The sequence below is a fragment of the Macaca thibetana genome, chromosome 16 (genome assembly GCF_024542745.1).
Source record: "Macaca thibetana thibetana isolate TM-01 chromosome 16, ASM2454274v1, whole genome shotgun sequence".
Taxonomy (NCBI): domain Eukaryota; kingdom Metazoa; phylum Chordata; class Mammalia; order Primates; family Cercopithecidae; genus Macaca; species Macaca thibetana.
The window spans coordinates 26,726,764-26,753,434 of NC_065593.1; the positions used below are offsets into that span (position 1 = coordinate 26,726,764).

The 26,671-nt window shown below is 42.7% G+C and overlaps 3 protein-coding genes and 1 long non-coding RNA gene across 9 annotated transcripts in view; 2 read left to right on the top strand and 2 right to left on the bottom strand.

Moving 5' to 3' along the window:
• Nucleotides 1-11,367, top strand: part of ATAD5 (ATPase family AAA domain containing 5) — a 69,862-nt gene extending 58,495 nt beyond the window's left edge. For 5 of the 6 annotated variants that reach the window (XM_050763776.1, XM_050763773.1, XM_050763774.1 and 2 more), the window contains 5 exons: nucleotides 2,920-3,100; nucleotides 8,908-9,089; nucleotides 9,591-10,426; nucleotides 10,848-11,006; nucleotides 11,119-11,367. In XM_050763776.1, the coding sequence (XP_050619733.1) occupies nucleotides 2,920-3,100; nucleotides 8,908-9,089; nucleotides 9,591-10,426; nucleotides 10,848-11,006; nucleotides 11,119-11,197 (1,437 nt within the window). In that variant the 3' untranslated portion in view covers nucleotides 11,198-11,367. Of the gene's footprint in view, nucleotides 1-2,919; nucleotides 3,542-8,907; nucleotides 9,090-9,590; nucleotides 10,427-10,847; nucleotides 11,007-11,118 lie in introns of those variants that run through there. The other variant, XM_050763778.1, reaches the window with a different exon arrangement.
• COPRS (coordinator of PRMT5 and differentiation stimulator) overlaps nucleotides 1-26,671 on the bottom strand; it is a 415,601-nt gene that overhangs the window by 299,946 nt on the left and 88,984 nt on the right. The gene's annotated exons all lie outside the window — the stretch shown is intronic.
• Nucleotides 15,223-22,333, bottom strand: TEFM (transcription elongation factor, mitochondrial). Its single transcript, XM_050763831.1, has 4 exons — nucleotides 22,146-22,333; nucleotides 20,153-20,616; nucleotides 16,640-16,792; nucleotides 15,223-15,857 (listed from the first exon to the last, which is right to left on the bottom strand). The coding sequence occupies exons 1-4, from the start codon at nucleotides 22,174-22,176 to the stop codon at nucleotides 15,420-15,422; spliced, it is 1,086 nt and encodes a 361-aa protein (XP_050619788.1). The 5' UTR covers nucleotides 22,177-22,333; the 3' UTR covers nucleotides 15,223-15,419.
• Nucleotides 22,393-24,420, top strand: LOC126939012 (uncharacterized). Its single transcript, XR_007720276.1, has 2 exons — nucleotides 22,393-22,505; nucleotides 24,200-24,420. It is a non-coding gene; the product is annotated as an uncharacterized LOC126939012 (long non-coding RNA).

The following is a 26,671-nucleotide window of genomic DNA, read 5'->3' on the forward strand; positions in this document are numbered from 1 at the left end:
TGTCTCCCAGGCTGGAGTGCAGTGGCGTGATCTCGGCTCACTGCAAGCTCCGCCTCCCGGGTTCACGCCATTCTCCCGCCTCAGCCTCCCAAGTAGCTGAGACTACAGGCGCCCGCCACCACGCCCGGCTAGTTTTTTATATTTTTAGTAGAGACGGGGTTTCACCATGTTAGCCAGGATAGTCTCGATCTCCTGACCTCGTGATCCACCCGCCTCGGCCTCCCAAAGTGCTGGGATTACAGGCTTGAGCCACCGCGCCCGGCCTAATTTTTGTATTTTTAATAGATATAGTGTTTCACCATGTTGGCCAGGCTGGTCTTGAACTCCTGACCTCAAGTGATCCGCCTGCCTCAGCCTCCCAAAATGCTGGGATTACAGATGTGAGCCACCGCACCTGCCCCTTGCCTTATATTTCTTTCTTTCTTTCTTTCTTTCTTTCTTTTTTTTTTTTGAGACGGAGTCTCGCTCTGTTGCCCAGGCTGGAGTGCAGTGGCCGGATCTCGGCTCACTGCAAGCTCCACCTCCCAGGTTCACACCATTCTCCTGCCTCAGCCTCCCAAGTAGCTGGGACTACAGGCGCCCGCCATCTCGCCCGGCTAATTTTTTGTATTTTTTAGTAGAGACAGGGTTTCACCGTGTTAGCCAGGATGGTCTCGATCTCCTGACCTCATGATCCGCCCGCCTCGGCCTCCCAAAGTGCTGGGATTACAGGCGTGAGCCACGGCCCCCAGCCTATTCCAGTTTTCTTAGACTTTTTATCGAGAGTGGGTATTGGATTTTATCAAAAGCTTCTTTTGCATGTGTTGAAATCATATTTTTCTACTTCTATCTATCTCTATGATGAATTACACTGACTGATTTTCTAATGATAAACCACTTGGTCAGGATGTATTATCCACTTTATTGATTGATTAGATTTGTGATTAATTTATTAAGGATTCATATGTTTATTTTCTTGAGGAATACTACTTTGTAACCTTCTTTTTTTTTCTTTTTTTTTTTTTTTTCTTTTTTGAGATGGAGTCTTGCTCTGTCGCCCAGGCTGGAGTGCAGTGGCCGGATCTCAGCTCACTGCAAGCTCCGCCTCCCGGGTTCACGCCATTCTCCTGCCTCAGCCTCCCGAGTAGCTGGACTACAGACGCCCGCCACGTCGCCCGGCTAGATTTTTGTATTTTTTAGTAGAGACGGGGTTTCACCATGTTAGCCAGGATGGTCTTGATCTCCTGACCTCATGATCCGCCCGTCTCGGCCTCCCAAAGTGCTGGGATTACAGGCTTGAGCCACCGCGCCCGGCCTCTTTTCTTTTTTTTTTTTAAGAATTGTCTTTGTTAGCTTTAAAATATTAAGGTTAAGCTGCCCCCAAAAAGAGTTGAGAAATGTTTCCTTCTCTTTTTTTAAGAGTTTGTACAGGTTTGATATTCTTTATTTTTTGGTATTTTATATACTTCATCAGTGAATTTATGAGTTTTCTTTGTGGAAAACTCTTTGATAAATTGAATTATTTAATTTATTTATTTTGAGACAGAGTCTCGCTCTGTCGCTCAGGCTGGAGTGCAATGGTGTGATCTTGGCTCACTGTAACCTCCACCTCCCAGGTTCAAGTGATTTTCCTGCTTCAGCCTCCTGAGTAGCTGGAGTTAGAGATAGGGTATCACCATGCTGGGCAGGCTGGTCTCAAACTCCTGACCTCAGGTGATCTTCTTGCCTCAGCCTCTCTCAATTTCTTGGCTGGGCACAGTGGCTCGTGCCTATAATCCCAGCACTTTGGAAGGCTAAGTCAGGAAGATTGCTTGATGCCAGGAGTTTGAGACCAGCCTGGGCAATACAGTGAGACCCCCATCTCTACAAAAAAAAAATTAATTAGCTTTATGCACTCATTAGTGCAATTTCTAACCTGTTTTTAAAAAATTGTGTATTTTTCAGTGTTACAGTATCATATTTATAATTTTGTTGTAAGATATTCTATCAAGCTATACTATTACTTAATCCTAAGGGGTTTTGTCAAGGTTTGTAAAACTGCCAGTGTTCAGGTTGGAGAATCTCCTATAAAAGTCTCCTTGCGGCCGGGCGCAGTGACTCAAGCCTGTAATCCCAGCACTTTGGGAGGCCGAGACGGGCGGATCACGAGGTCAGGAGATCGAGACCATCCTGGCTAACACCGTGAAACCCCGTCTCTACTAAAAAATACAAAAAACTAGCCGGGCGAGGTGGCGGGCGCCTGTAGTCCCAGCTACTCCGGAGGCTGAGGCAGGAGAATGGCCTAAACCCGGGAGGCGGAGCTTGTAGTGAGCTGAGATCCGGCCACTGCACTCCAGCCCGGGCTACAGAGCAAGACTCCGTCTCAAAAAAAAAAAAAAAAAAAAAAAAAAAAAAAAAAAAAAAGTTTCCTTGCTGTCTTGCACAATATACAGTTAATAAAAGAAATACATATAAATGCTTTTAATTTAGTAGTATATTCCCTTATATTTTTAAAGCAGTTTCATCCTCAAGAAGAGCATTTAGGGCCGGGCGCGGTGGCTCACGCCTGTAATCCCAGCACTTTGGGAGGCCAAGGCGGGCGGATCACAAGGTCAGGAGATCGAGACCACGGTGAAACCCCGTCTCTACTAAAAATACAAAAAATTAGCCGGGCGCGGTTGTGGGCGCCTGTAGTCCCAGCTACTCAGGAGGCTGAGGCAGGAGAATGGCGTGAACCCGGGAGGCGGAGCTTGCAGTGAGCCGAGATCGCGCCACTGCACTCCAGCCTGGGCGACAGAGTGAGACTCCATCTCAAAAAAAAAAAAAAAAAAAAAAAAAAAAGAGCATTTAGGATAATGTGAATTTTAGCAAAATTTGTCTCACTTTTAGATATTATTTGTATGTATTATTGCTGTATCTATTTTAACTCAGCAGTTAACCACATTTCTCTCTGTTTTGAAGCTAAATGTTGCCAGCTACCTACAAATGATTTGCTTAACTGAGAATTTTAGAACTGATATAAAAGACTTTGTAACCTTGTTAACTGCAAATACTTGCGATATCAGAAAAAGTATCCTTTACTTACAATTCTGGATTAGAAGTGGAGGTGGAGTTTTAGAAGAACGACCATTAACCCTTCATGGTAAGTTGATTTGTTATTAAAGACATTTCTATTATGGGACCCTATTTAAAAATATGTGCTATGGCTGGCTGCAGTGGCTCATGCCTGTAATCCCAGCACTTTGGGAGAGTAAGGTGGAGGATCTCTTGAGGCCAGGAGGTCCAGATCAGTCTGCTCAACATAGTGAGACCCATGTCTCTACAAGAAAATTTTTGGGAGGCCAAGGCGGGAGGATCACTTGAAGCCAGGAGTTCAAAACCAGCGTGTGCAAGAAAGCGAGACCCCTGTCTCTACAAAAAAATTTTTTTAAATAAGCTGGTCAGGGTGGCGTGTACTGGCTACTCAGGAGGCTGAAGTAGGAGGATCACATGATCCCAGGAGTTTGAGGCTGCAGTGAGCTATGATTATGCCACTGCACTCTGACCTGGACAATACAGCAATATCCCATATCTTAAAAAAAAAAAAAAAAAAAAATTTTTTTTTTCTTTTTTCAGATGGAGTCTGGCACTGTTGCCTGGGCTGGAGTGCAGTGGTGCGATCTCGGCTCTCTGCAACCTCTGCCTCCCAGGTTCAAGCAATTCTCCTGCCTCAGCCTCCCGAGTAGCTGGGATTACAGGCCCCCACCACCACGCCCAGCTAATTTTTTTTGTCTTTTAGTAGAGACGGGGTTTACTGTGTTGGCTAGGTTGGTCTTGAACTCCTGACCTTGTGATCCACCTGCCTTGGCCTCCCAAAGTGCTGGAATTACAGGCGTGAGCTACCACATCTGGCCCTAAAAAAATTTTGTTTTTGGCCGGGCGCGGTGGCTCAAGCCTGTAATCCCAGCACTTTGGGAGGCTGAGACGGGCGGATCACGAGGTCAGGAGATTGAGACCATCCTGGCTAATACGGTGAAACCCCGTCTCTACTAAAAAATACAAAAAACTAGCCGGGCGAAGTGGCGGGTGCCTGTAGTCCCAGCTACACGGGAGGCTGAGGCAGGAGAATGGCGTGAACCTGAGAGGAGGAGCTTGCAGTGAGCTGAGATCCGGCCACTGCACTCCAGCCTGGGTGACAGAGCAAGACTCCGTCTCAAAAAAAAAAAAAAAAAAAAAAATTTTTTTTTTTTTTTACTTAAAAAAACTCTGTGCTATACTAGAATAGTTGAAAGATTATAAAAATTTTAAGCAACTTGTTATGTTAATCTTCAAAATAAATATGCATATGTCAACTTTGTTCATAAAACATTTTGGCCTGGCACAGTGTCTCACAACTGTAATCCCAGCACTTTGGGAGGCCAAGTGGGGTGGATTCCTTGAGCTCAGGAGTTTGAGACCAGCCTGGGCAACATGGTGAAACCCCATCTCTACAAAAATTTGGCTAGGCATGGTGGTGCATGCCTCTGGTCCTAGCTACTTGGGGGGTAGAGATGGGAGGATTGCTAGAACCTGGGAGATCGACGTTGCAGTGAGCCAAGATCATGCCACTGCACTCCAGCCTGGGTAACAGAGTGAGACTCTGACTAAAAGAAAAAATTTTGCAGTCAACGTGAGTAAACAGAATTAAACTGGACCTAGAAAGTTGGATTTTTCTCCTGGGTATGCTGCTCTTTACAATTAATATATAAGCTCCAAAATTCACTTTGCCTTTTTGAGCCTGTTTTTTCACCTCAAAAATGAGAGATTTGAACTAATCTGTAAGTTACTTACTCTTTTGTAGTTGCGCTTTTAAGATGATCTCATTGTTTAATTAAAAAAACACACACACAGGCTGGGCACGGTGGCTCACGCCTGTAATCCCAGCACTTTGGGAGGCTGAGGAGGTTAGATCTTGAGGTCAGGAGATCAAGACCATTCTGGCCAATATGGTGAAACCCCGTCTCTACTAAAAATACAAAAATTAGCCAGGCGTGGCAGCACGTGCCTGTAATCCCAGCTACTTGGGAGGCTGAGGCGGGAAAATTGCTTGAACCCGGGAGGCAGAGGCTGCAGTGAGCCAAGATCGCGCCACTGCACTCCAACCTGGACGACAGAGCGAGACTCTGTCTCAAAAAAAAAAAAAAAAAAATTAAAAGACAAACACAGAAAAAACCTCCCACCCTGTTCCCCTTTCCTCTTCAAAAGTTTTTCTTTCTTTTTTTTTTTTTTGAGATAGGGTCTCGCTATATTGCCCAGGCTAGAGTATAGTGACTGACTATTCATGGGCAGGATCATAATGCAGGATAGCCCTGAACTCCTGGGCTCAAGCGATCCTCCTGTCCTAGCCTCCTAAGTAGGCCACTGTGTCCAGCTTCCTCCCCAGAAATTTGACTCTTAAATTTTCAAACTGTTACGCATACATTTATTAACATATGGTTCCTTATAAACAAATGATACTAAAATTATTATTTAACAACTTTTTTTTTTTTTTTTTTTTTTGAGACGGAGTCTCGCTGTGTCGCCCAGGCTGGAGTGCAGTGGCCGGATCTCAGCTCACTGCAAGCTCCGCCTCCCGGGTTCACGCCATTCTCCTGCCTCAGCCTCCCGAGTAGCCGGGACTACAGGCGCCCACCACCTCGCCCGGCTAGTTTTTTGTATTTTTTAGTAGAGACGGGGTTTCACCGTGTTAGCCAGGATGGTCTCGAACTCCTGACCTCGTGATCCGCCCGTCTCGGCCTCCCAAAGTGCTGGGATTACAGGCTTGAGCCACCGCGCCCGGCCTATTTAACAACTTTTTCACTTACTAAAAACATTGGTTTTTCTACATGAGTAGATATATAGATATATAGTATTCTTTTTATGTAACTATAATGTACAATCACTTTTAACTTCAGGAGTCTTTAAATTCTATCTTTCCTAAGTACTTTATTATTTCAGAAATGCTTTTATTTCTTTTTTTTTTTTTTTCAGTCATCATTGTTACCTAATTCAAGTGAGTACCTTCTCCATGTCGGGTCTTGTGTTTACATGGTTAAGACATGGCTCCTTGCCTGAAGAGGTTTTAGTTTGTGGTTTCCATGCTCCATAGTCACGGTTCTCTAGTTACAGATCCTACTCTGGTAAATACACAAATATTTCAAGGAAACCAAGGTGAAATTATGTAATATTAATTCCTTATCAGTTTTTTCTTTTAATTAGTTTAACATTTTAACATATTCTTTTTCTTCTTTTTTTTTTTTTTTTTTTTTTTATTTTGAGACAGTGTCTCACTCTGTTGCCCAGGCTGGAGTGCAGTGGTGGCGCAGTCATGGCTCACTGGAGCCTCAATCTCCTGGACTCGAGCCGTCTTCCCACCTGAGCCTCCTGAGTGGATGGGACCACAGGCGTGCACCACCACACCTAACTTTTGTATTTTTTGTAGAGACGGGGTCTCACTATGTTGCCCAGCCTGGTTTTGAACTCCTGGGCTCAAGTGATCCACCTTCCTTGGCCTCCCAAAGTGCTGGGATTACAGGAATGAGCCACCTCACCCGGCTTCATATTATTGTTTTTCAAAGTAGATATGCATATATATTCTATTCAGTGTAAGCCCAGAGCTTTAACCATATCTCAAAAGTAAATATAATATATAACACATGGAAAATATCCTGGTGTAACAAATTAGTTAATAACTTTTTGATATATCACTGGATATAAATTGTTACAGCAAGAACTTTAGAGGACAGAAAATAAGTATAGCATAGTTTCTCTTCTTTTTTTTCTTTTTCTTTTTTTTTTTTTTTTTTTTTGAGACAGAGTCTGGCTCTGTCGTCCAGGCTGGAGTGCAGTGGCGCAGTCTCGGTTCGCTGCAACCTCCCAGGTTCAAGCGATTCTTCTGCCTCAGCCTCCCGAGTAGCTGGGATTACAGGCATGTACCACCATGCCCAGCTAATTTTTTGCATTTTTAGTAGAGACAGGATTTCACTGTGTTAGCCAGGATGGTCCCGATCTTCTGACCTCGTGATCTGCCCACCTCAGCCTCCCAAAGTGCTAGGATTACAGGCATGAGCCACCTCACCCGGCCAATTTCTCTTCTTAAAGGTCCTTTTTTTAATATACATTTCATTCCTGCCTTTAAAAAAAAACACATACATAAAACAATATTCCCCTACTTCTTGAAAGTAGCCACAGTTAGACCTTTATGCATATAACATAAAAATACTTATTTAGGAAAATTAACCTATTATTATATATGTTGTTAGTTATTTTTAAGTTTATTGTCAGCACATATGGTCCTATTATCCCACTGTTTTTCACAGCTGCATGCTTTTCTATAGAATAGAATGGATGTACCGTAATTTAACCATTACTTATAGACACTTAAACTATCTTCAATTTGACATTAAAATACGGTGAATATCTTTATACATATATCCTTGAACATGTCTGTAATACTGATAGAATTCTAGAAGTATGACTGCTGGGTCACAAAGGGTGTATACACTTTACATTTTGATAGTTGTCAGACTGCCCTCTGATGACAATTGTACCAACTTATGCTCCCATGAATAGTATATGATGGTTTTTTCATGTGTACTGCTGATAGAACTACATTATAATTCTTTTAATTTTGCCAATTTAAAAAGTGAAACGCGTACAGTATATTATTTTAAAATTACATTTCCATGCTTATTGGTGAAATTGCATATCTTCTTATTAGGTCTTTGAAATTATTATTATTATTATCATTATTATTATCTGAGGTGGAGCTTCGCTCAGTTGCCTAGGCCAGAGTACAATGGCGTGATCTCAGCTCACTGCAGCCTCTGCCTCCCAGGTTCAAGTGATTCTCCTGCCTCAGCCTCCCAAGTAGTTGGGATTATAGGCACGCACCACTACGCCAAGCTAATTTTTTGTATTTTTAGTAGAGATGGGGTTTCGCCATGTTGGCCAGGCTGGTCTCAAACTCCTGACCTCAGGTGATCCACCTGCCTTGGCATCCCAAAGTGCTGGGATTACAGGTGTGAGCCACTGTGCCCCACTGAAATTACTGTTTCTTTTTTTTTTTTTTTTCCTTTGAATTGGAGTCTCACTCTGTTGCCCAGACTGGAGTGCAGTGGCGTGATCTCAGCTCACTGCAACTTCCGCCTCACAGGTTCAAGCTATTCTCCTGCCTCAGCCTCCCTAGTAGCGGGGACTACAGGCATGCGTCACCATGCCTGGCTAATTTTTGTATTTTGAGTAGAGACGAGGTTTCACCATGTTGCCCAGGATGGTCTCGAACTCCTGAGCTCAAGTGATCCACCTGCCTCAGCCTCCCAAAGTGCTGGGATTACAGGCGTGAGCCACCTCACCCAGCCTGAAATTAATATTAGGCATTTATTTTTCTTCTGTGATTTGCCTGCTCATAGTCCTTGCACTTTTTCTGTTGGATGGCTTTGAAAGTCCCCCACCATCACCTCACTTAGTTTATCTCTTGGTAGAAATAATGCTTATGACTGGGCACAGTGGCTCACGTATGTAATCCCAGCACTTTGGGAAGTCGAGGGGGCAGATCACTTGAGGTCAGGAGTTCGAGATCGGCCTGGCCAACATGGTGAAACCCCGTCTCTACTAAAAATGCAAAAATTAGCCAGGTGTGGTGACGCGTGGCTGTAATCCCAACTACTCTGGAGGCTGAGGCAGAAAAATCACTTGAACCCAGGAGGTGGAGGTTTCAGTGAGCTGAAATTGAACCACTGCACTTCAGCCTGGGTGACAGAGTGATACTTTGTCTTTTAAAAAAAAAAAAAAAAAAAGAATAATGCTTATATTGTACTCTTAATGAATTAAACAACAAAATGGGGATATTTGTCCAGAAGATGTCAAAGGATCTCAGGCTTTAAATAATTGTTTGATACAATTTGTTTAATACATATATAGAGAGAGCTAAGATTTTCTTTTATTTTGTAGGTGGAAATAGCAAAAATGTACAACTAGTTTGCTCTGAACATGGCCTTGATAACAAAATTTACCCTAAAAATACTAAAAAGAAATGTATAGACCTTCCGAAATGTGACAGTGGCTGTGCTGAGACCTTGTTTGGTCTTAAGAACATTTTTTCCCCATCTGAAGACTTATTTTCATTTTTAAAGGTATTTTCAATGTCTGTTTTGCAATGTTGAATTTATATTCCTTTTCATATTCCCAACACTAGACTCCTGTCTTTTGAATCTTAAGTTTAACTTAACTATGCCTATAATTTGTATAAGCCTTAGGTCTCTTGATTTTAACACATTCTATCACTTTAACAAATGGTGCATAGGCATTGCTCTGAATGCATATTATAGGATTTAGAATAGAATTTAGAATATTTTTCAGATAGACTATTTCAGAGAAGTGGTTTTAAATAAATGTGCTTCTAATAATATTGGAGTATATACTACATATATAGAGAATTTAATTCTCCAAATTAAGTCTAAATTTAATTTTTAGACTTATAGTACTATTTTGATATATTAAATATAGATGAATAAAATTATGAGGGGTAGTGACTCAATACTTTGAAGTTAGAATAGGGATAACACTGTATTCATACAAGAAGTGTTCAAACTATGTACTGCTATAACATTTCTTTATTCAACATTGTTTTTCAGCACAAAATCACAACAAAGGAAGAATGGCATAAACTCATCCAGCTTCTTACAGAATTCCAAATGCGGAATGTAGACTTTTTATATAGTAATCTTGAGTTTATTCTACCATTACCAGTTGATACCATTCCAGAAACTAAAAACTTTTGTGGCTCATCAGTAACTGTGGATGCCAGTGCAGCAACAAAAAGTGTGAACTGTCTTGCTAGGAAACATTCTGAAAGAGAACAGCCATTGAAAAAGTCCCAGAAAAAGAAACAAAAGAAAACATTGGTAATATTAGATGATAGTGACTTATTCGACACTGACTTGGACTTCCCTGATGAATCTGTTAGGCCATCCCCTGTGTTGTCTTCCTCAAATTCAGAAGAAAGCAAAGCCAGAGACAAAGGAAGCAATTCAGAGACAAAGAAATCTATTCCTCGTCCTCCCAAAACAACTGCAGAAAAAAAATGTTCTGCCCTTGTTTCTCATTGTTTAAATTCTCTCTCTGAGTTCATGGATAACATGTCCTTCTTAGATGCCCTTTTAAATGATGTAAGGGAACAAAACGAATACGGTAGAAATGACTTTAGTTGGACAAATGGAAAGGTTAAAAGTGGACTTTGTGATGAGTTTAGTCTTGAGAGTAATGATGGATGGACTTCTCAAAGCTCTGGAGAATTAAAAGCAGCTGCAGAAGCTCTCAGCTTTACTAAATGTTCTTCTACTATTTCAAAAGCACTGGAAAACTTGAATTCTTGCAAGAAATTAGGAAGAGATCCAACCAATGATCTTACTTTTTATATTTCACAAAAGCGCAATAATGTATACTTTAGTCAGTCAGCAGCTAATTTAGAGTAAGTCTTACTTCCTTTACTTTTTATTTTTTAGTAATAAATAGTAAAGGGGAAATCATTAGTTTTTTCTTAATTTAAAAGTGCTGTACTGTTGATCATTGTAAGCCCTTAACATTAATAATGCAGCTTCTAATGAGACAGTTAAGGAGACCAGCCTGATTGCTGGGAAGAGAAATAATGAGGATTGGGGTGGATTTAGGTAACGCCTGAATGACCCAGGAGGGAGTTTGGTCTTGCTGTGATAGATAGCAGATAGTTACTGAGATTTTTCAGTATGGGAGTGATTGATATGTTGACAGGAAATTAATCTGGAAATGTCATCTGGTCTAGACCAGAGGCAAGGAAACTAAACTGGTTGTGATTGGGATTACTGCATTTTTCTTGGGCATTAAAAATTAAAAACAATGCATTACTTTTACAGGAATGCTTGGAAGAGGATAGCAGTCATTAAAAGTGTATTTTCGAGTCGATCTCTTCTCTATGTGGGTAATAGACAAGCTAGTATAATTGAGTACCTGCCAACCCTTCGAAACATCTGTAAGACTGAGAAGCTAAAAGAACAAGGAAAAAGTAAAAGAAGGTAAAGGCTTTATTAAAAACAACATTTTAGATAGTTTTTTCAAGATTAATACATATTTTCATAAGATGAAAATGTTAATATTAAATTGTATTTTTCTTTGTAATTTTGACAGATTCCTGCACTATTTTGAAGGAATTCATCTTGACATTCCAAAAGAGACTGTGAATACTTTGGCAGCTACCTTCCCTTAATGTTTCATACTAACCATGCTTTGTATAGATTATCATGTGGTCCTTAAGATACATTTTTATATTATGTGGATCTTCGTGGAAAAGTATATTTCTCAATGTACATTTTAAACAAACAATTTGTATATTTTTTTATTGGTGGGCAAATATTTAAAATATTTGAGTTACAAATTGTATATATGATTGTAATTTTTTTTCTGAATTTTTTGTATTATCTGATTTAGCTTTGTTGGAGTATTTTTTCTATGTGAGTGAACTGTTTCTGGAAGGTAGAGTTCATTAAGATGAACTCCCTATTTCAAGTGTTTATATTATATATTAGCTTAATATTCAGATACATTAGTGTCACTAAAGTTGGTATACAATCTCCCACTGCTAAATTTGACTGGCTTTACAAAAAAAAAAACAACAGTAAAACAAATACATTATCTGATGAATTATATTTTTAACCCAAAAGTTAAGGATCCTCATATTGTACAGGTTTTTTTTTTGTTGTTATTGTTTTTTGAGATGGAATCTCGCTCTGTCACCCAGGCTGGAGTGCAGTGGCTTGGTATCAGCTCACTGCAACCTTTGCCTCCCAGGTTCAAGCGATTATCCTGCCTCAACCTCCCGAGTAGCTGGGATTACAGGAGCCCACCACCTTGCTCAGCCAATTTTTGTATTTTTAGTAGAGACAGGGTTTTACCATGTTGGTCAGGCTGGTCTCTAACTCCTGACCTCAAGTGATCCATCCGCCTTGGCCTCCCAAAGTGCTGGGATTACAGGCGTGAACCACCGTGCTCGGTCTATATTGTACAATTTTGAACAGTATATGTTTATAAATGTGTATGAAGATAGATATTTTTACCTCTTATTTGTTCAATTTACTTTTTCTTGCATTAATTAGTATATTGATCTAATTAAAGGTTAAAGCTAAAGGCTTTATGAAATGTTTAAAAAAGAGTTCAGATGTAATCACCTTGGTAAATATGTATATTGTATGGGTTTGAATATAGGATATAACTTAAAGATTTCATCCCTGTACAGAAGAGAGAATAAGATCTTCTGAAGTTTTGTTTTGTTTTGTTTTGTTTTTTGAGATGGAGTTTTGCTCTGGTTGTCCAGGCTGGAGTGCAATGGCAGGATCTTGGCTCATTGCAACCTCCACCTCCCAGGTTCAAGCGATTCTCCTGCCTCAGCCTCCCGAGTAGCTGAGATTACGGGAACCTACCACCATACCTGGCTAATTTTGTATTTTTAGTAGAGACAGGGTTTCTCCATGTTGGACAGGCTGGTCTCAAACTCCTGACCTCAGGTGATCTGCCTGCCCTGGCCTCCCAAAGTGCTGGGATTACAGGCGTGAGCCACTGTGCCTGGCCTGAAGTATTTTTAAAAATATCTTTAAAAAACTTTTTTCTCCTCTTAAAAAAAAAAAAAAGAAAATAATAGGAGTATTTTCCTCCCTAATAGGGACACATTTAATATTTTGTTTATTTTTAGGTTTATAATAATTCAGGGAAAAAAATCTTTATCTTTTTTTTTTTTAAGAGGTCTCACTCTTGATCTCACTCTAGTTGCCCAGGCTGGAGTACAGTGGCACAATCATAGTTCACCACAGCCTCCAACTCTTGAGCTCAAGTGATCCTGCTTCCTTGGCCTCCCAAAGTATTGGGATTATGGATGCGGCCACTGCACCCAGCCTTTTCATTTTTTTTGTTTGTTTGAGATGGAGTTTCGCTCTTGTTGTCCAGGCAGGAGTGCAATGGTGTGATCTTGGCTCACTGCAACTTCTACCTCCCGGGTTTAAGTGATTCTCCTGCCTCAGCCTCCCGAGTAGCTGGGATTACAGACATGTGCCACCACGCCCCACCATGCCCAGCTAATTTTGCATTTTTAGTAGAGACAGGGTTTCTCCATGTTGGCCAGGTTGGTCTTGAACTTCTGACCTCACGTGATCCGCCCGCCTCAGCCTCCCAAAGTGCTGAGATGACACACATGAGCCACTGCGCCCAGCCTTTCGTTTTTAAAGACAGTAAATTCCTGGAAGATTCAGATTCACTTTTGTGATAATGCCATGTTTCTGTTATGAACAACTAGGTAGTTGGAGAAACTATCAAAATAGAAAACAATGGCAAAGGAGATGGTTTGGATGGAAAGAGAATGATTTCCTTTTTAGACATGCATAGATTGAGGTATCTACATTTCCAAAGTGGAGATGTTTAGGTACACAATAACATATGTAAATGTAGAAACTGTATTTGTGCGTGGCAACAGGTCAAGAGTGTATACCAACCCTAGGGAGTTGGAGGTGCTAGAGAAGGGAGGGCTTCCATTTCTTGCTTTGTTTCAGATTATTTGAAATTTTTTTAAACAAGTATATTTCACTTTTAGATTATAGAAAATGTTTATGTTACAGAAAATATTTAATCCTTTTTTTTTTTTTTTAAGAGATGGGGCCTTGCTATGTTGCCGAGGCTGGCTTCAAACTCCTGGGCACAAGTAATCCTCCTACCTCAGCCTTCCAAGTAGCTGGCAGGCATGCACCACTGATACTTAATACTTTGACATCAAAGAGACTTAGGTTCATAAAGAAGATATATTGAGGACCTCAACTAAGATAGACAATGGTAAAATGGACATCAAAAGATGGTCTGTCAAGTTAAAATATTGCAAAGTTAAAAAATGAGCCTGCTGGGCACGGTGGCTCATTCCTGTAATCTCAACACTTTGGGAGGCCGAGGCAGGAGGATCACAAGGTCAGGAGTTGGAGACCAGCCTGGCCAATATAGCGAAATCCCATCTTTACTAAAAATACAAAAATTAGCTGGGCATGGTGGTGTGTGCCTATAGTCCCAGCTACTTGGGAGGCTGAGGCAGAAGAATTGCTTGAACCCAGGAGGCAGAGGTTGCAGTGAGCCAAGATCACGCCACTGCACTCCAGCCTGGGCAACAGAGCCAGACTAGGTCTCAAAACAAAAGCCTATTAGACAAAGCTTGTTTGTTTTTGGCTAATATATTTGAGCTGATGAAAGTCATCTTTTGGGGCCGGGTATGGTGGCTCACACCAGTAATCCCAGCACTTTGGGAGGCTGAGGCAGGAGGACTGCTTGAGGCCAGGAATTTGAGCCCAGCCTGGGCAACAGGGTGAGACCCGTCTCTACACAAAATAAATTAGCTGGGTATGGTGGCATGTGCCTGTAGTCCTAGCTATTCAAGAGAGGCAGGAGGACTGCTTGAGGCTAGGAGGTGCTGCAGTGAACTGTGATTATGCCCCTGTACTCTAGCCTGGGTGATAAAGTGAGACCCTAACTCAAAAAAAGAAAACCAGCTTTTGGAGGCAGTGTGGCAAACCACATTCTACTTAGAGAATAAGAGGACGATTCTATAAGCTGTGTTATTGGTTATCTTTAGCTTTATTCTTTTTTTTTTTTTTGAGATGGAGTTTCACTCTTGTTGCCCAGGCTAGAGTACAATGGCACTATCTCAGCTCACTGCCACCTCCACCTTCCAGGTTCAAGCGATTCTCCTGTCTCAGCCTTGCGAGTAGCTGGGGATACAGGCATGTACCGCCATGCCCAGCTAATTCTGTATTTTTTTGTTTGGTAGAGACAGGGTTTCTCCACTTTGGTCAGGCCAGTCTCAAACTCCTGACTTCAGGTGATCCACCCGCCTCGGCTTCCCAAAGTGCTGGGATTACGGGTGTGAGCCACTGCGCCAGGCCAGCTTTATTATAGTAAGTACCACCTAGGAAAACCATTATTCCCTATTTTAACAATATGATGATAATGCAAATGCTTAGTGTAGATAGTATTTGCTTTTAAAAGGAGATAACTTTGTTTCTTGTTTTTGTGAAGTTGGCATCTGTTTCTTTTTTTAATGAAAAATTTTTAAAAATTTGTGGTCTTGCTATGTTACCCAAGCTGCTCTTGAGCTCCCTGGGCACAAGCAGTCCTCCTGCCTCAGCCTCCCACAGTGCTGGGATTATCGGCGTAAGCCACTGCACCAAGCCCCATCTTACTGTTTAACACATTAACCTGAAAGGCACAGAATCTCATAAAATGTTTATTGATTTGGTCTTGGCTTATTGTGTAAGCCATTTAATAGCCAAAAGTCAGAATTTAAACATCTAAAATACACTCAAAATGTGTTCTTTTCCAATAACATGGATGTTCACAACAGTTGGTGTTACGTTAGAGCTAATAATTATACATTAATATAACTGTAGCACATTAACCTCAGAATTCTAGGGCTCAGAGTCAAACACTGCTAATTCATAGAAGGCAACAGCTTGTAATAATGAATCATAAAGCTCTTCTACTCTTTGTAGTTCAGTAGATAAAAACATCTGTCTGTAGCGGACTATTTTATCTGATGGGAAGAACACCCGAGGATTCGCCTTCAGTACAGAATCAAAGAGAAACTGCTTCACGAGCTCTTTTCCACTAGTCCGGGAGTCACCAATCATCAGTTCAAAATGCTTCCCCACTGCGTTTCGATTTATGCTCAGCACCTGATGCTGCCCTTCCTGGGCAAAAGTTTTATTCAATAAGGCATACAGCATGGCTTCCATGATATGAAAATGTAGCAGTATTGGAAACAGAGATGAGTTTTGAATGGAAAGTCCTGTTTTTTCCAGAACATAGAAATCTGCTTTAGGCATCTTTGAAATGATCGAGGAAATCTTTTAAAAGAAGGCAAAATAAAGGAGCAGAAATAATTCATTACATTTTATGTTTGGTCCCCTCTCTGTCCCACTTCTATTTTAAAATATTATAATTAGTTAACTTATACTATATCACTATTGACAATTTTGAAATAACTGAAAAAGCCATTTTATGAGCAGTCTGGTTCTGGTCATGGTTATGTCACAACAACAGCTAAGCTATTTAGTCCTCCTAAATATCAGTTTCTTGATCTGTACAATGGACTTCATAATTTCTAAAATCTGTATTGGCTTTAAGATTAGACAACTTAAAACTGTTTTATTAACCTTCAAACATTTTCTGGGATAGAGCATAGGGTTAGAATAACTAGCAAGAATCAATCACATCTGCAACTGACTAATCACATCAGATGCTTGACTGAACCACAGATTTCATATGTATAATCAAGGTGATAATTCCTGCCCATTTCACAAGGTTTTGAAAACTCAAATGACACAATGTGATGGCATTTTGAAAAATAAGCTTTATAAATAAAAGACAGTGATAATGTTCTATAACATTTAGAATGAAATACCATTGATTTTCTCAGTATCTGCCTTTAAAAGCATAAGGCATTTCTTGAACTAACTAAAGGTTGAATTTTTAAAAATCAAAGGTGATGGAAAACATAATAGGAACAAGTGAGTAACAAGTACCAGAAGAAAACCCATCTTTACTATTTTATTACATTCCTTTTGGGACCAGAAGATTAAACTACACTCTAGCAGGTAGGAATCTGGAGGTGCTGCAACTGCCTTACCTCTTCTAAGTAGACTGATGATGAGTATGATGTTCCCTTCATTAAACTCCAACGGTCACTGTGCTGCCAGTCCAGCACTGTCAATTTACGATCGAGGTGAGCCCAGGCAATTCTTCGAGTACCAAAAACAATAGATATGATACTATTAACTGCCTAAAAGAAAAAACTGGTTTAATTAGAAGTGTAAACATTTTTTTTTTTTCTTTTTTTGAGATGGAGTCTCACTCTTGCCCAGGCTGGAGTGCAGTGGTGTGATCTTGGCTCACTGCAAGCCCCGCCTCCTAGGTTCATGCCATTCTCCTGCCTCAGCCTCCCGAGTAGCTGGGACTACAGGCACCCGCCACCATGCCCGGCTGATTTTTTATATTTTTAGTAGAGACGGGGTTTCACCATGTTAGCCAGGATGGTCTCGATCTCCTGACCTCATGATCCACCTGCCTCGCCTCCCAAAGTGCTAGGATTACAGGCATGGGCCACTGTGCCTGGCCAGAAGTGTAAACATTTTACAAATGCAAACATAATCTACAAATTCAGAATGCCTAACTAGTTTATGTAATATCAACTTATAGTTTATGAACTGAGAATTATCAAAGAAATGCAGGAGTAATTATTATTATTTTGAGATGGAGTCTCACTCTATCACCCAGGCTGGAGTGCAGTGGCACAATCGGCTCACCGCAACATCCACCTCCCAGATTCAAGCAATCCTCCTGCCTCAGCCTCCTGAGTAGCTGGGATTACAGGCACCTGCCACCACACCCAGCTAATTTTTGTACGTTTAGTAGAGACGGGGTTTCACCATGTTGGCCAGGCTGGTCTTGAACTCCTGAACTCAAGTGATCCATCCGCCTCTGCCTCCCAAAGTGCTGGGATTATGGGGGTGAGCCACTGAGGAGTAATTATTATTAAAAGGTAACGAACAGCAGTTTATAGATAAAGAACCTATACTCATCTCAACACCTAGCCCAAAGTAGGCATTCAAACTCAAGTGTAGCCAGGGTCTGCACTAGATACTAGGAAACAAACGTAACTGTACATTATAAGAAATGCCACCATAAAACTACTGTAGAGAGAAGTGATCAGGGAAGGTTTGCTGGAGAACTAGGAGAATGAGATGGTGCACGGGAAGTTATTTCACCCAGATATCAGGAAAGATAGGCTGTTTGACATCTCAAACTCTGGCAGTACAATAAAGACTGAATAGGAAAAGGGCAGAGGACTAGGCAGGTGTCTGTAAACGTAAGTAACCTGCTTTATCCTGAGTGCTACAGGGGCCACTAAAAAAACAGAATGTTAAGGAATAACATAAGATTTACATTTCAGAAAAATCACTCATGGTGTAAAAGATGAGCTGGAGGGCACTAAAGGTAGGGATCTGTGTTAGGTACCTGTTATAACATGAGAAAGTATTAAGAATTGAAGACAATGACAGAAGGAAAAGAAACAGAGATAGTGGGAACAGAATTAATACATAGGTTTAATGAGGAGTCTAAGAATTCCAGTTTTATATCAGTGACTGAATGGCATCATTAATGATGAAGATGACCCTAGGGAAGGTGGGAAGAAATTTTTTTGTTTTGGTTTGGTTTGTTTTTAATGTATTAAGTTTGGGTTGCCTATAGGGCTTCTACAAGGAGATATATAAGTAATTGAATATCTAGATTTTGCTTCCTATCAAGTATGGGCTGACAATGAAGTACAATGCTATTACCTTTCCCCAACATGGCTCACTTAGTTATATTAACAAACTAATATGTTCTATAGATACAGAGGCAAATAAACAGGAACAATTAGTTCTATTCCCATCTCCCTTTCATTGCTAAGAACTGGATAAATGTCTTAAAGACAAAATAGTACAGATGCCCAAAATACAGACCTCCTATTGGTTCTTTTCTTTAGCTCAGTGACTTTCAAGCTTTAGTGTGCGTAAGCATTACTAAACCAGACTACACACAATACTTTGTGGGCAATCGATTTTCTCTTAAAGGATTTTACTGCATGACTTATGTCTCCATAAAAACTGACTTTAGAATCCAGCCCCCTAAATAAGATACAACTGCACTATAATCTGGATATAAATAGTTTTGGCCATGAATTTGGATGAGAATCCTCCCTGAAAAGTTTGGTTGAAATATGTTCCAGATCAATTGCAGCAGTTCTACCTGGAGTCCATGAGCGGACTTAACAGAATCTGCCAGTCCTCTGAAACTGCAGTATTCTGTGTATATGTGCTATATCTTTTTCTACAGGAAAAGGGTCCACAGCTTTCATCAGGTTTTCTTTTTTTTTTTTCTTTTTTTTGAGGCGGAGTCTCGCTCTGTCGCCCAGGCTGGAGTGCAGTGGCGCGATCTCGGCTCACTGCAAGCTCCGCCTCCCGGGTTCCCGCCATTCTCCTGCCTCAGCCTCCCGAGTCGCTGGGACTACAGGCGCCGCCACCACGCCCGGCTAATTTTTTTTGTATTTTTAGTGGAGACGGGGTTTCATTGTGTTAGCCAGGATGGTCTCGATCTCCTGACCTCGTGATCCGCCCGTCTCGGCCTCCCAAAGTGCTGGGATTACAGGCTTGAGCCACCGCGCCCGGCCTCATCAGGTTTTCAAAAGTACCCATATTCCTCAAAAACCTGGGAGCCACTGGTCTAGAAAAAAATGGTGCTTATGATTTTTTGAGATAATGATTATCAAGCAATGTTACACAGGACATGAGTTCCTCTAAAGTTTAATATTTGAATGCTGTGTCCAGGCGCAGTGGCTCACACCTGTAATCCCAGCACTTTGGGAGCCCGAGGTGGGTGAATCATGAGGTCAACAGATCGAGACCATCCTGGCCAACGTGGTGAAACCCCGTCTCTACTAAAAATACAAAAATTAGCTGGGTGTGGGGGCGTGTGCCTGTAGTCCCAGCTACTCAGGAGGCTGAGGCAGGAGAATCGCTTGTTCCTGGGAGGTGGAGGTTGTCGTGAGCCAAGATCGTGCCACTGTACTCCAGCCTGGTGACAGCGCAAGACTCCGTCTCAAAAAAAAAAAAAAAAAAAAAAAGCTGTGTCAAATATTTGTAGTACTTATTTTTTTAAGATAATGGAAAAAGAAGTGCTTTTAGAAAGGCCATAACCCATCTTTGCTCCTTAATTTCTCATTAATCCCAACATCACCCTTAGACACAGCCTAGTATCTCCAATGACGCTCCTCTTAAATAAGCCTTGCCTAGACCTGCTTCTCAACACTAACTGTTCTTTCTACCTAGAATCCCCTCCTCTCCCAGCCAAAGGATCTCTCCTTTAAGATCTAAATTGAGTTTTTCCAGTAAACTTTCCACAACAGTCACAGCCCATTGTTTTCTCTCCTCTCAACTGCCAATTTACTATCTGTACATCTCATTATTTGGTAGTGACCATATACTTGCCAACTAAACCTGAAGAACCTTGTCTTAGCCACTTCCCAACCCAATGCCCAGAAGACTGCTTTCCAGAGTAGGTTCTCAAATATTAGGCAGTATAGCAGACATGAAGAATATACCTTAAGTCTTTCTCTTTCTATGTCTGGTTTGAGGAGCTTTCTCAGGAACCGGTTTTCCAGTAACTTTCTTTTTTCCCCTCCAGTCTTTGGACAAAGTATGGAGTTACAAACTTGAACTGTACTTTTATACTTAAACAAGGGCACATTCATTAAACTCTCTAAATTCTGAAATCGCCCAAAGTTTTCTCTGTGCTTTACGATATTGATGGACCTTCTTCCACGAAGCAATCTGAAAGCTTCAAGTTCTTTAGTAGATGCTGTATTCAACACATGCAAGATGGAAGCCTGCTGTTCTGAAGAGAAGAGCTTGTCAAGTGCATTTTCAGGCTCCTTTGCATTTTCATCACAAAAAGTAACATTGGGAGTAATTTTCTTAGGTGTAGTGGATTTTTTCCGACAGCAGGAATTATGTAAGACCCGGAACAGGGATGACCTCGACGGGGCCAGAAAGCATCTCCACCTCTCTAAAAGGAAAATGTAGCAAAATGTAAGTTGGATGTCCTACTTCCTTTAGTGTTAGTTGCAAGCTTGACTAGATCCTTTGCAAAGTCACAAATACTTTCCCGGAATTTAAGAACTAGTAGAGGACAATATTAAATTGTCCTGGAGAATCATCTTTAAAAGAGGATTAGTTTTTAAACTATATTACATAGAGTTTTAAATACAGCTTTTGTTGTTTTCAAGTCACGAGAGATGTCTTCCGATTTTTATGGATCAGTCCAAAGTTTTACTACCTAGAAAACTGTATTTTACACCCATTAGGAAGAAGGTAGTTGAAATAATTATTCCAACTGCTTAACGTTTTTGATATTTTTAATTTAGAGGAATCTTTTTGTAACTAATATTTCCTGTTAAGGTTTGTCTTAGGCCGGGCGTAGTGGCTCACGCCTATAATCCTGGCACTTTTGGAGCCGAGGTGGGAGGATCACCTGAGGTCGGGAGTTCGAGACCAGCCTGACCAACATGGAGAAACCCTGACTCTACTAAACATACAAAATTAGCCGGGCGTGGTGGCGTATGCCTGTAATCCCAGCTACCTTCAGGAGGCTGAGGCAGGAGAATCGCTTTAACCCGGAAGGCGGAGGTTGCGGTGAGCCCAGATCACACCATTGCATTCCAGTTTGGGCAACATGAGTGTAACTTGTTTCAAAAAAAAAAAAAAAAAAAGGTTTCTCTTCACTTCCATTTTCACATTTTAGTATCTCATCTGGTGGAACTGAATAAAATCAAATTTTATACGTTTATAAGAAACGTTTCGCCGGGCGCGGTGGCTCAAGCCTGTAATCCCAGCACTTTGGGAGGCCGAGGCGGGCGGATCACAAGGTCAGGAGATCGAGAACACAGTGAAACCCCGTCTCTACTAAAAATACAAAAAATTAGCCGGGCGCGGTGGCGGGCGCCTGTAGTCCTAGCTACTCAGGAGGCTGAGGCAGGAGAATGGCGTGAACCCAGGAGGCGGAGCTTGCAGTGAGCCGAGATCGCGCCACTGCACTCCAGCCTGGGCAACAGCGTGAGACTCCGTCTCAAAAAAAAAAAAAAAAAAAAAAGAAATGTTTCAGCTAAGTGGTAGATTTAAGGGCAGTTTTTATTTTCTTCCGTACACTTTTCAAGATTTCTACCATGACGTTTTTGCAAGTATGAGAAACACCATACAATGCATAACTTTGTAAAACCAGTGGGAAGTCACTGTAACATCGCAGCCACAGGAAAGTAATGCGGCCAGAGGTAAGCAAGCGGCTGTGAGAATCTGAACCATCCGCCCACTCTGAGGAGCCACCTGTGGAACCTGAGGCCAGGGAAGCACAATGTTCCGAAAACCGCCCCGTCAACTAGGCTGGGGCTCCAAGAGAGGGGCCTGAACAAGGGACATGAGGGACATGAGGAAGGAAACACTCCAGGTTCCTCCAGAATACCTCCAGCCCTATTCCATTAGCCTCTAGGGTCAGAGGCTAGTGACAGACAGGAAACTACCCCAGTGTGCCAATCACCCTACCTCCCGCCATGAAGAGGGTAGGGCCGCTCATCTCCAAATTGAGTCAGTAGGTCCGGTCTTCCTCCATTGACTTCCGGTTTCTGCGTGCTGCGCCCAAAAGCGCTCGGCCTGCACTCGGCGGAAAGGTGGTTGTCCAAGCGGCGTTCCGGCGCAAGGCCGGAGATGTGTCCCGCTGAGCAGTGGGTTGTCCGCGTCTGCGCTGCCGGCTTCCGAGCGGGCGCCTGCCGAGGCCCTGGCCCCGGATTCCGAGTCCCGGGCTGGCCGGCAGTCTTCTTCCACTGCACCGGGAGACGTTCTTGCCCCTCCCGACTCCTGAGAGCCGCTAGGCCGAATCTCCAGGAAGGCAATTCGGAGGCCAGTGTTAGTCTCTAGTGGGCAAAGTCCCTCCTTCGTGGAGACTCCCTGGGTTTCTCGTAGACACTTAGATTGAGGAGCTCCTGTTGGGGCCCAGCCTGTGGCGCCGGGAGCGGGATCTGGTGGGGGCAGCGTAGACAAGGTCCTCAAATAACCTTTTCACCAGATAGACTGGAATAACGGGGAGAGATGCGAAGTGTTTCAGGAGCTCAACAGGGAAACAGGGCAGGCAAGGGATTAGGGAAGGGCGAGGGAGGAGGAGATTGCGTTGGCGCTGGAGCGGTATTCCACTTAGAAGGGATAAAGGGAGATGAATGTGGCGCCGAATTGAGTTTGTCCTTGAATGCTGGGTGGAGCAGTTGAATACTCCACCAGGGAGGAAAATGCCTGAAGTCCCCGAGGTTTATGATTTGCAGAGTCAGACTGGAGATGTGTTTCCAGAAAATTGGCCGTATACTGTATACCGAATGTGAGGCTGGATTGGAGGTGAAGAGCCTGGCAGCAAAGAGAAGTTGCCTCTCCTCTTCCCAGGGGAGAGGCAACCGTAAGGATTTTTTTCTTTTTTTTTGGACAGTCTTGCTCTGTCGCCCAGGCTGGAGTGCAGTGGTGCGATCTCGCTGCAACCTCCGCCTCCCAATTTCAAGCGATTCTCGTGCCTCAGCCTCCCGAGTAGCTGGGATTACAGGCGCGCGCCACCACGCCCGGCTAATTTTTGTATTTTTGGTAGAGACGGGTTTCACCATGTTGGCCAGTTTGGTCTTGACCTCCTGACCTCAGGTGATCCGCCCACGTCGGCCTCCCAAAGTGCTGGGATTACAGGCGTGAGCCACTGCGCCCGGCCAACCGTAGGGAATTGAACCTGGGAGATGTAAGGAGAGTGGAAAGAAACGGATTCTTTCTGGAAGATGGGGAGCCAGTTTTGTGAAAAACTGGGAATTCAGGAGGGAGGGAAAGGTGATGAGTTTGTGTTTTTATGAGGCAGCAATGGATTGATTGTTTTGTGTCTGGAAGGCAGTGGGGATGTGGGGGAATCATAAGTATTAATAAAATGTGCTGGTTGGGAGCAGTGGCTCGAGTCTGTAATTCCAGCACTTTGGGAGGCCGAGACGGGCTGATCCCTTGAGCTCTCGAGTTCCAGACCATCCTGGGCAACATGGCGAAACCCCGTCTCTACTAAAAAATTAGCCGGGTGTGGTGGAGCATGCCTGTTATCCCAACTACTGAAGAGGCTGAGGTGGGAGAATCACCTGAGCCCGCGAGGTAGAGGTTGCAGTGAGTGGAGATCGTGTCACCACACTCCGGCCTGGGGGACAGAGCCAGACCTTGTCTCAAAAAAAAAAAAAAAAAAAAAAAAGAAAAGAAAAGAAAAGAAATTTTCTCATAGGAAGTCTAGGTACCTTGGCAGTTTCTGGGGAACTTACGAATCTAACAACAAATTACATCAACTTACGAATCTAACAAGAAATTACATCAACTTTTTCTGCAAAATCAGGAGGAAATAATTTCCTCAACTGTAGGGCTTATTCACCTTACTGAGATGTTATGATTGAATTGCATCCCTCAAAACAAATTTGTTGAAGTCCTAATCCCCAGTACCTTATTTTTCCAAATAAGGCCATTGTAGATGTAACTAATTAAAATGAGGACACGCTGGACTGGGGCAGGGACTAATCCAACATGACTGCTGTTCTTATGAGAAGATGGCCCTGTGAATGCCATGTGAAGATGGAAGTGGAGATTGGAATGATGCATCTACAAGCCCAGGAAGACCAAGTGTTGCCAGCAGTCACTAGAAACTAGGCGAGAGGCATGGGCCAGAGTCCCCTCAGAGCCCTTTGAAGGAACCAGTCCAGATAACACCTTGATTTTGGGCTTCCAGCCTCCTGAACTGGAGAGAATAAATGTCTGTTGCTTTAAGCCACCCAGTTTGTGGTCATTTGTTACAGCAGCCCTAATAAACTAATACGTGAGGCCATAAGAAGTCCTGGTGATGCTTTCAAAGACAGTCTGATTCGCTAGCAAGACACACTTTATCACTTACTAACTGCATCACCTTAGGCAGTTTCTTATCCTCTCTGAACCTCACCTTCCTCATTTGTAAAACAGAGTTAATGGTACCTACTGCACAGGGCTGCTTGGAGGATGAATGAGAAACTGGATGCAAAGAACCCAGCACAAGGTAAGAGTTCAATCAATGTGGTTTTCCCCAGTAAAGCATCCCCCCTCTTCTTGAGAAATAATTATGAATGACCTATAGGGGAATCACCCTCCTTCCTGAAAGCATTTATTCAGAAATATGCTTTGACTAGTGCCAGAAATACAAAGGAAAGAGACAACTATTGCCTGATTTACTGTAAACCAGAACTGATGCCTCCAAAATGAAAGTCACTGTCTTCCCCCAGAAACTGGCTCCTTCTCGCTTCCCTGTTTTTGTCAAACAGATGCAGGTGTCTCTGGCTCCTCCTACTCCTTCCACCATTATGTCTAGCCTGTAATCTAGTTTCTGTGTTAAAACTTTTGACTGTGATCCAGGATACACATATGAAACAAAAGTTTCATTAAAAAAAAAAAAAAAGGCCAGGCGTGGTGGCTCACCTCTTGTAATACCAGCACTTTGGGAGGGCAAGGCGGGCAGATTGATTGAGCCCAGGACCAGACTGGGAAACATAGCAAGACCCCATCTTTACCAGAAATTACAAAAAAGTTAGCTGGGCATGGTGGTATGCGCCTGTAGTTCCAGCTACTTGGGAGGCTGAGGTGGGAGAATTCCTTGAGCCCAAGAGGTGGAGATCCTAGTGAGCAGAGATTGCACCAGTGCACTCCAGCCTGGGTGGCAGAGCGAGACCCTGACTCAACGAAAAACAAAAACAACCTTTGTATTTTTGCATGTGATACACCCTGATATTTTCTTTTTTTTTTTTTTTTTTTGAGACGGAGTCTCGCTCTGTCGCCCAGGCTGGAGTGCAGTGGCACGATCTCCGCTCACTGCAAGCTCCGCCTCCCGGGTTCCCGCCATTCTCCTGCCTCAGCCTCCCAAGTAGCTGGGACTACAGGCGCCCACCACCTCGCCCGGCTAGTTTTTTTTGTAGTTTTAGTAGAGACGGGGTTTCACTGTGTTCGCCAGGATGGTCTCGATCTCCTGACCTCGTGATCCACCCGTCTCGGCCTCCCAAAGTGCTGGGATTACAGGCTTGAGCCACCGCGCCCGGCCCACCCTGATATTTTCTATTTCCTTCTTTATTTTTTTTTAGTTTGGGAGTGCAAAAGGTTTATTGAAAAAAAAAAAACCACAAATCTGTTTTGAAGCCTGTAGGACATTAGGGAGAGATGTCCAATAGATAGAGATGCATGTCTGAAGCTAAGGATGAGCACTGAGCTGGGGTCTAGCTTTGGAGGCCGTCAGCCTGTAGAGATGGTACTTTACTCATGAGAACAGATGCGATGAGCCAGGGAGAGGGGGTAGGTGTGAGAAAAGCACAGTGAAATAAGGAGAGAACTCCTTGGGAGCACCAGCATTAGATGTGGTTAGAGGATTCAGACTCCTAAGAAGATTGAGAAACAATGTTCAGATTTAAAAGGAAACAGGAGGCCGGGCCCTGTGGCACACACCTGTAATCCCAGCACTTTGGGAGGCCAAGGCAGGCAGATCACCTGGGGTCAGAAGTTTGAGACCAGCCTGGCCAACATGGTGAAACCCCATCTCTACTAAAAATACAAAAATTAGCCGGGCATGGCGGTGGGCGCCTGTAATCGCAGCTACTTGAGAGGCTGAGGCAGGAGAATGGCCTGAACCCAGAGCCAGAGGTTGCAGTGAGCCGAGATTGCACCACTGCATTCCAGCCTGGGTGATAAGAGCGAGACTCTGTCTCAAAGAAAACCAAAAAACACCACCACATTGCAATACCACTACACACCCATGAGAATAGCTACTGGAAATCTCATACATTGCTGATGGAAGTGTGGGTTAGTTGAATCACTTTGAAAAACTGTTTGGCAATATCTACTAAAGCTGAAGATTTGGATATCCTATGGCCCTGCAGTCCAACCCCTGGGTGTATATCCAACAAAATGCAAACAGATGTGCACTAAAGGACATGCAACTGGTGGAGGTATATGTATAAAATTGCCAGTATTTGCCAGTTGTCTGTTTGCAAAAATGGCAATTTCACATG

Bases quoted from the DNA above. Each gene is read 5' to 3' on its own strand.
- TEFM (XM_050763831.1), bottom strand. From the start codon at position 22,176: ATGAGCGGCCCTACCCTCTTCATGGCGGGAG. The intron at 16,793-20,152 runs GTATATTCTTCA...TTTTTCTTTTAG, and splicing joins TAGAAAGAGAAAGACTTAAG to GCAGTTAATAGTATCATATC. The intron at 15,858-16,639 runs GTAAGGCAGTTG...TTCTTTTAAAAG, and splicing joins CATCAGTCTACTTAGAAGAG to ATTTCCTCGATCATTTCAAA.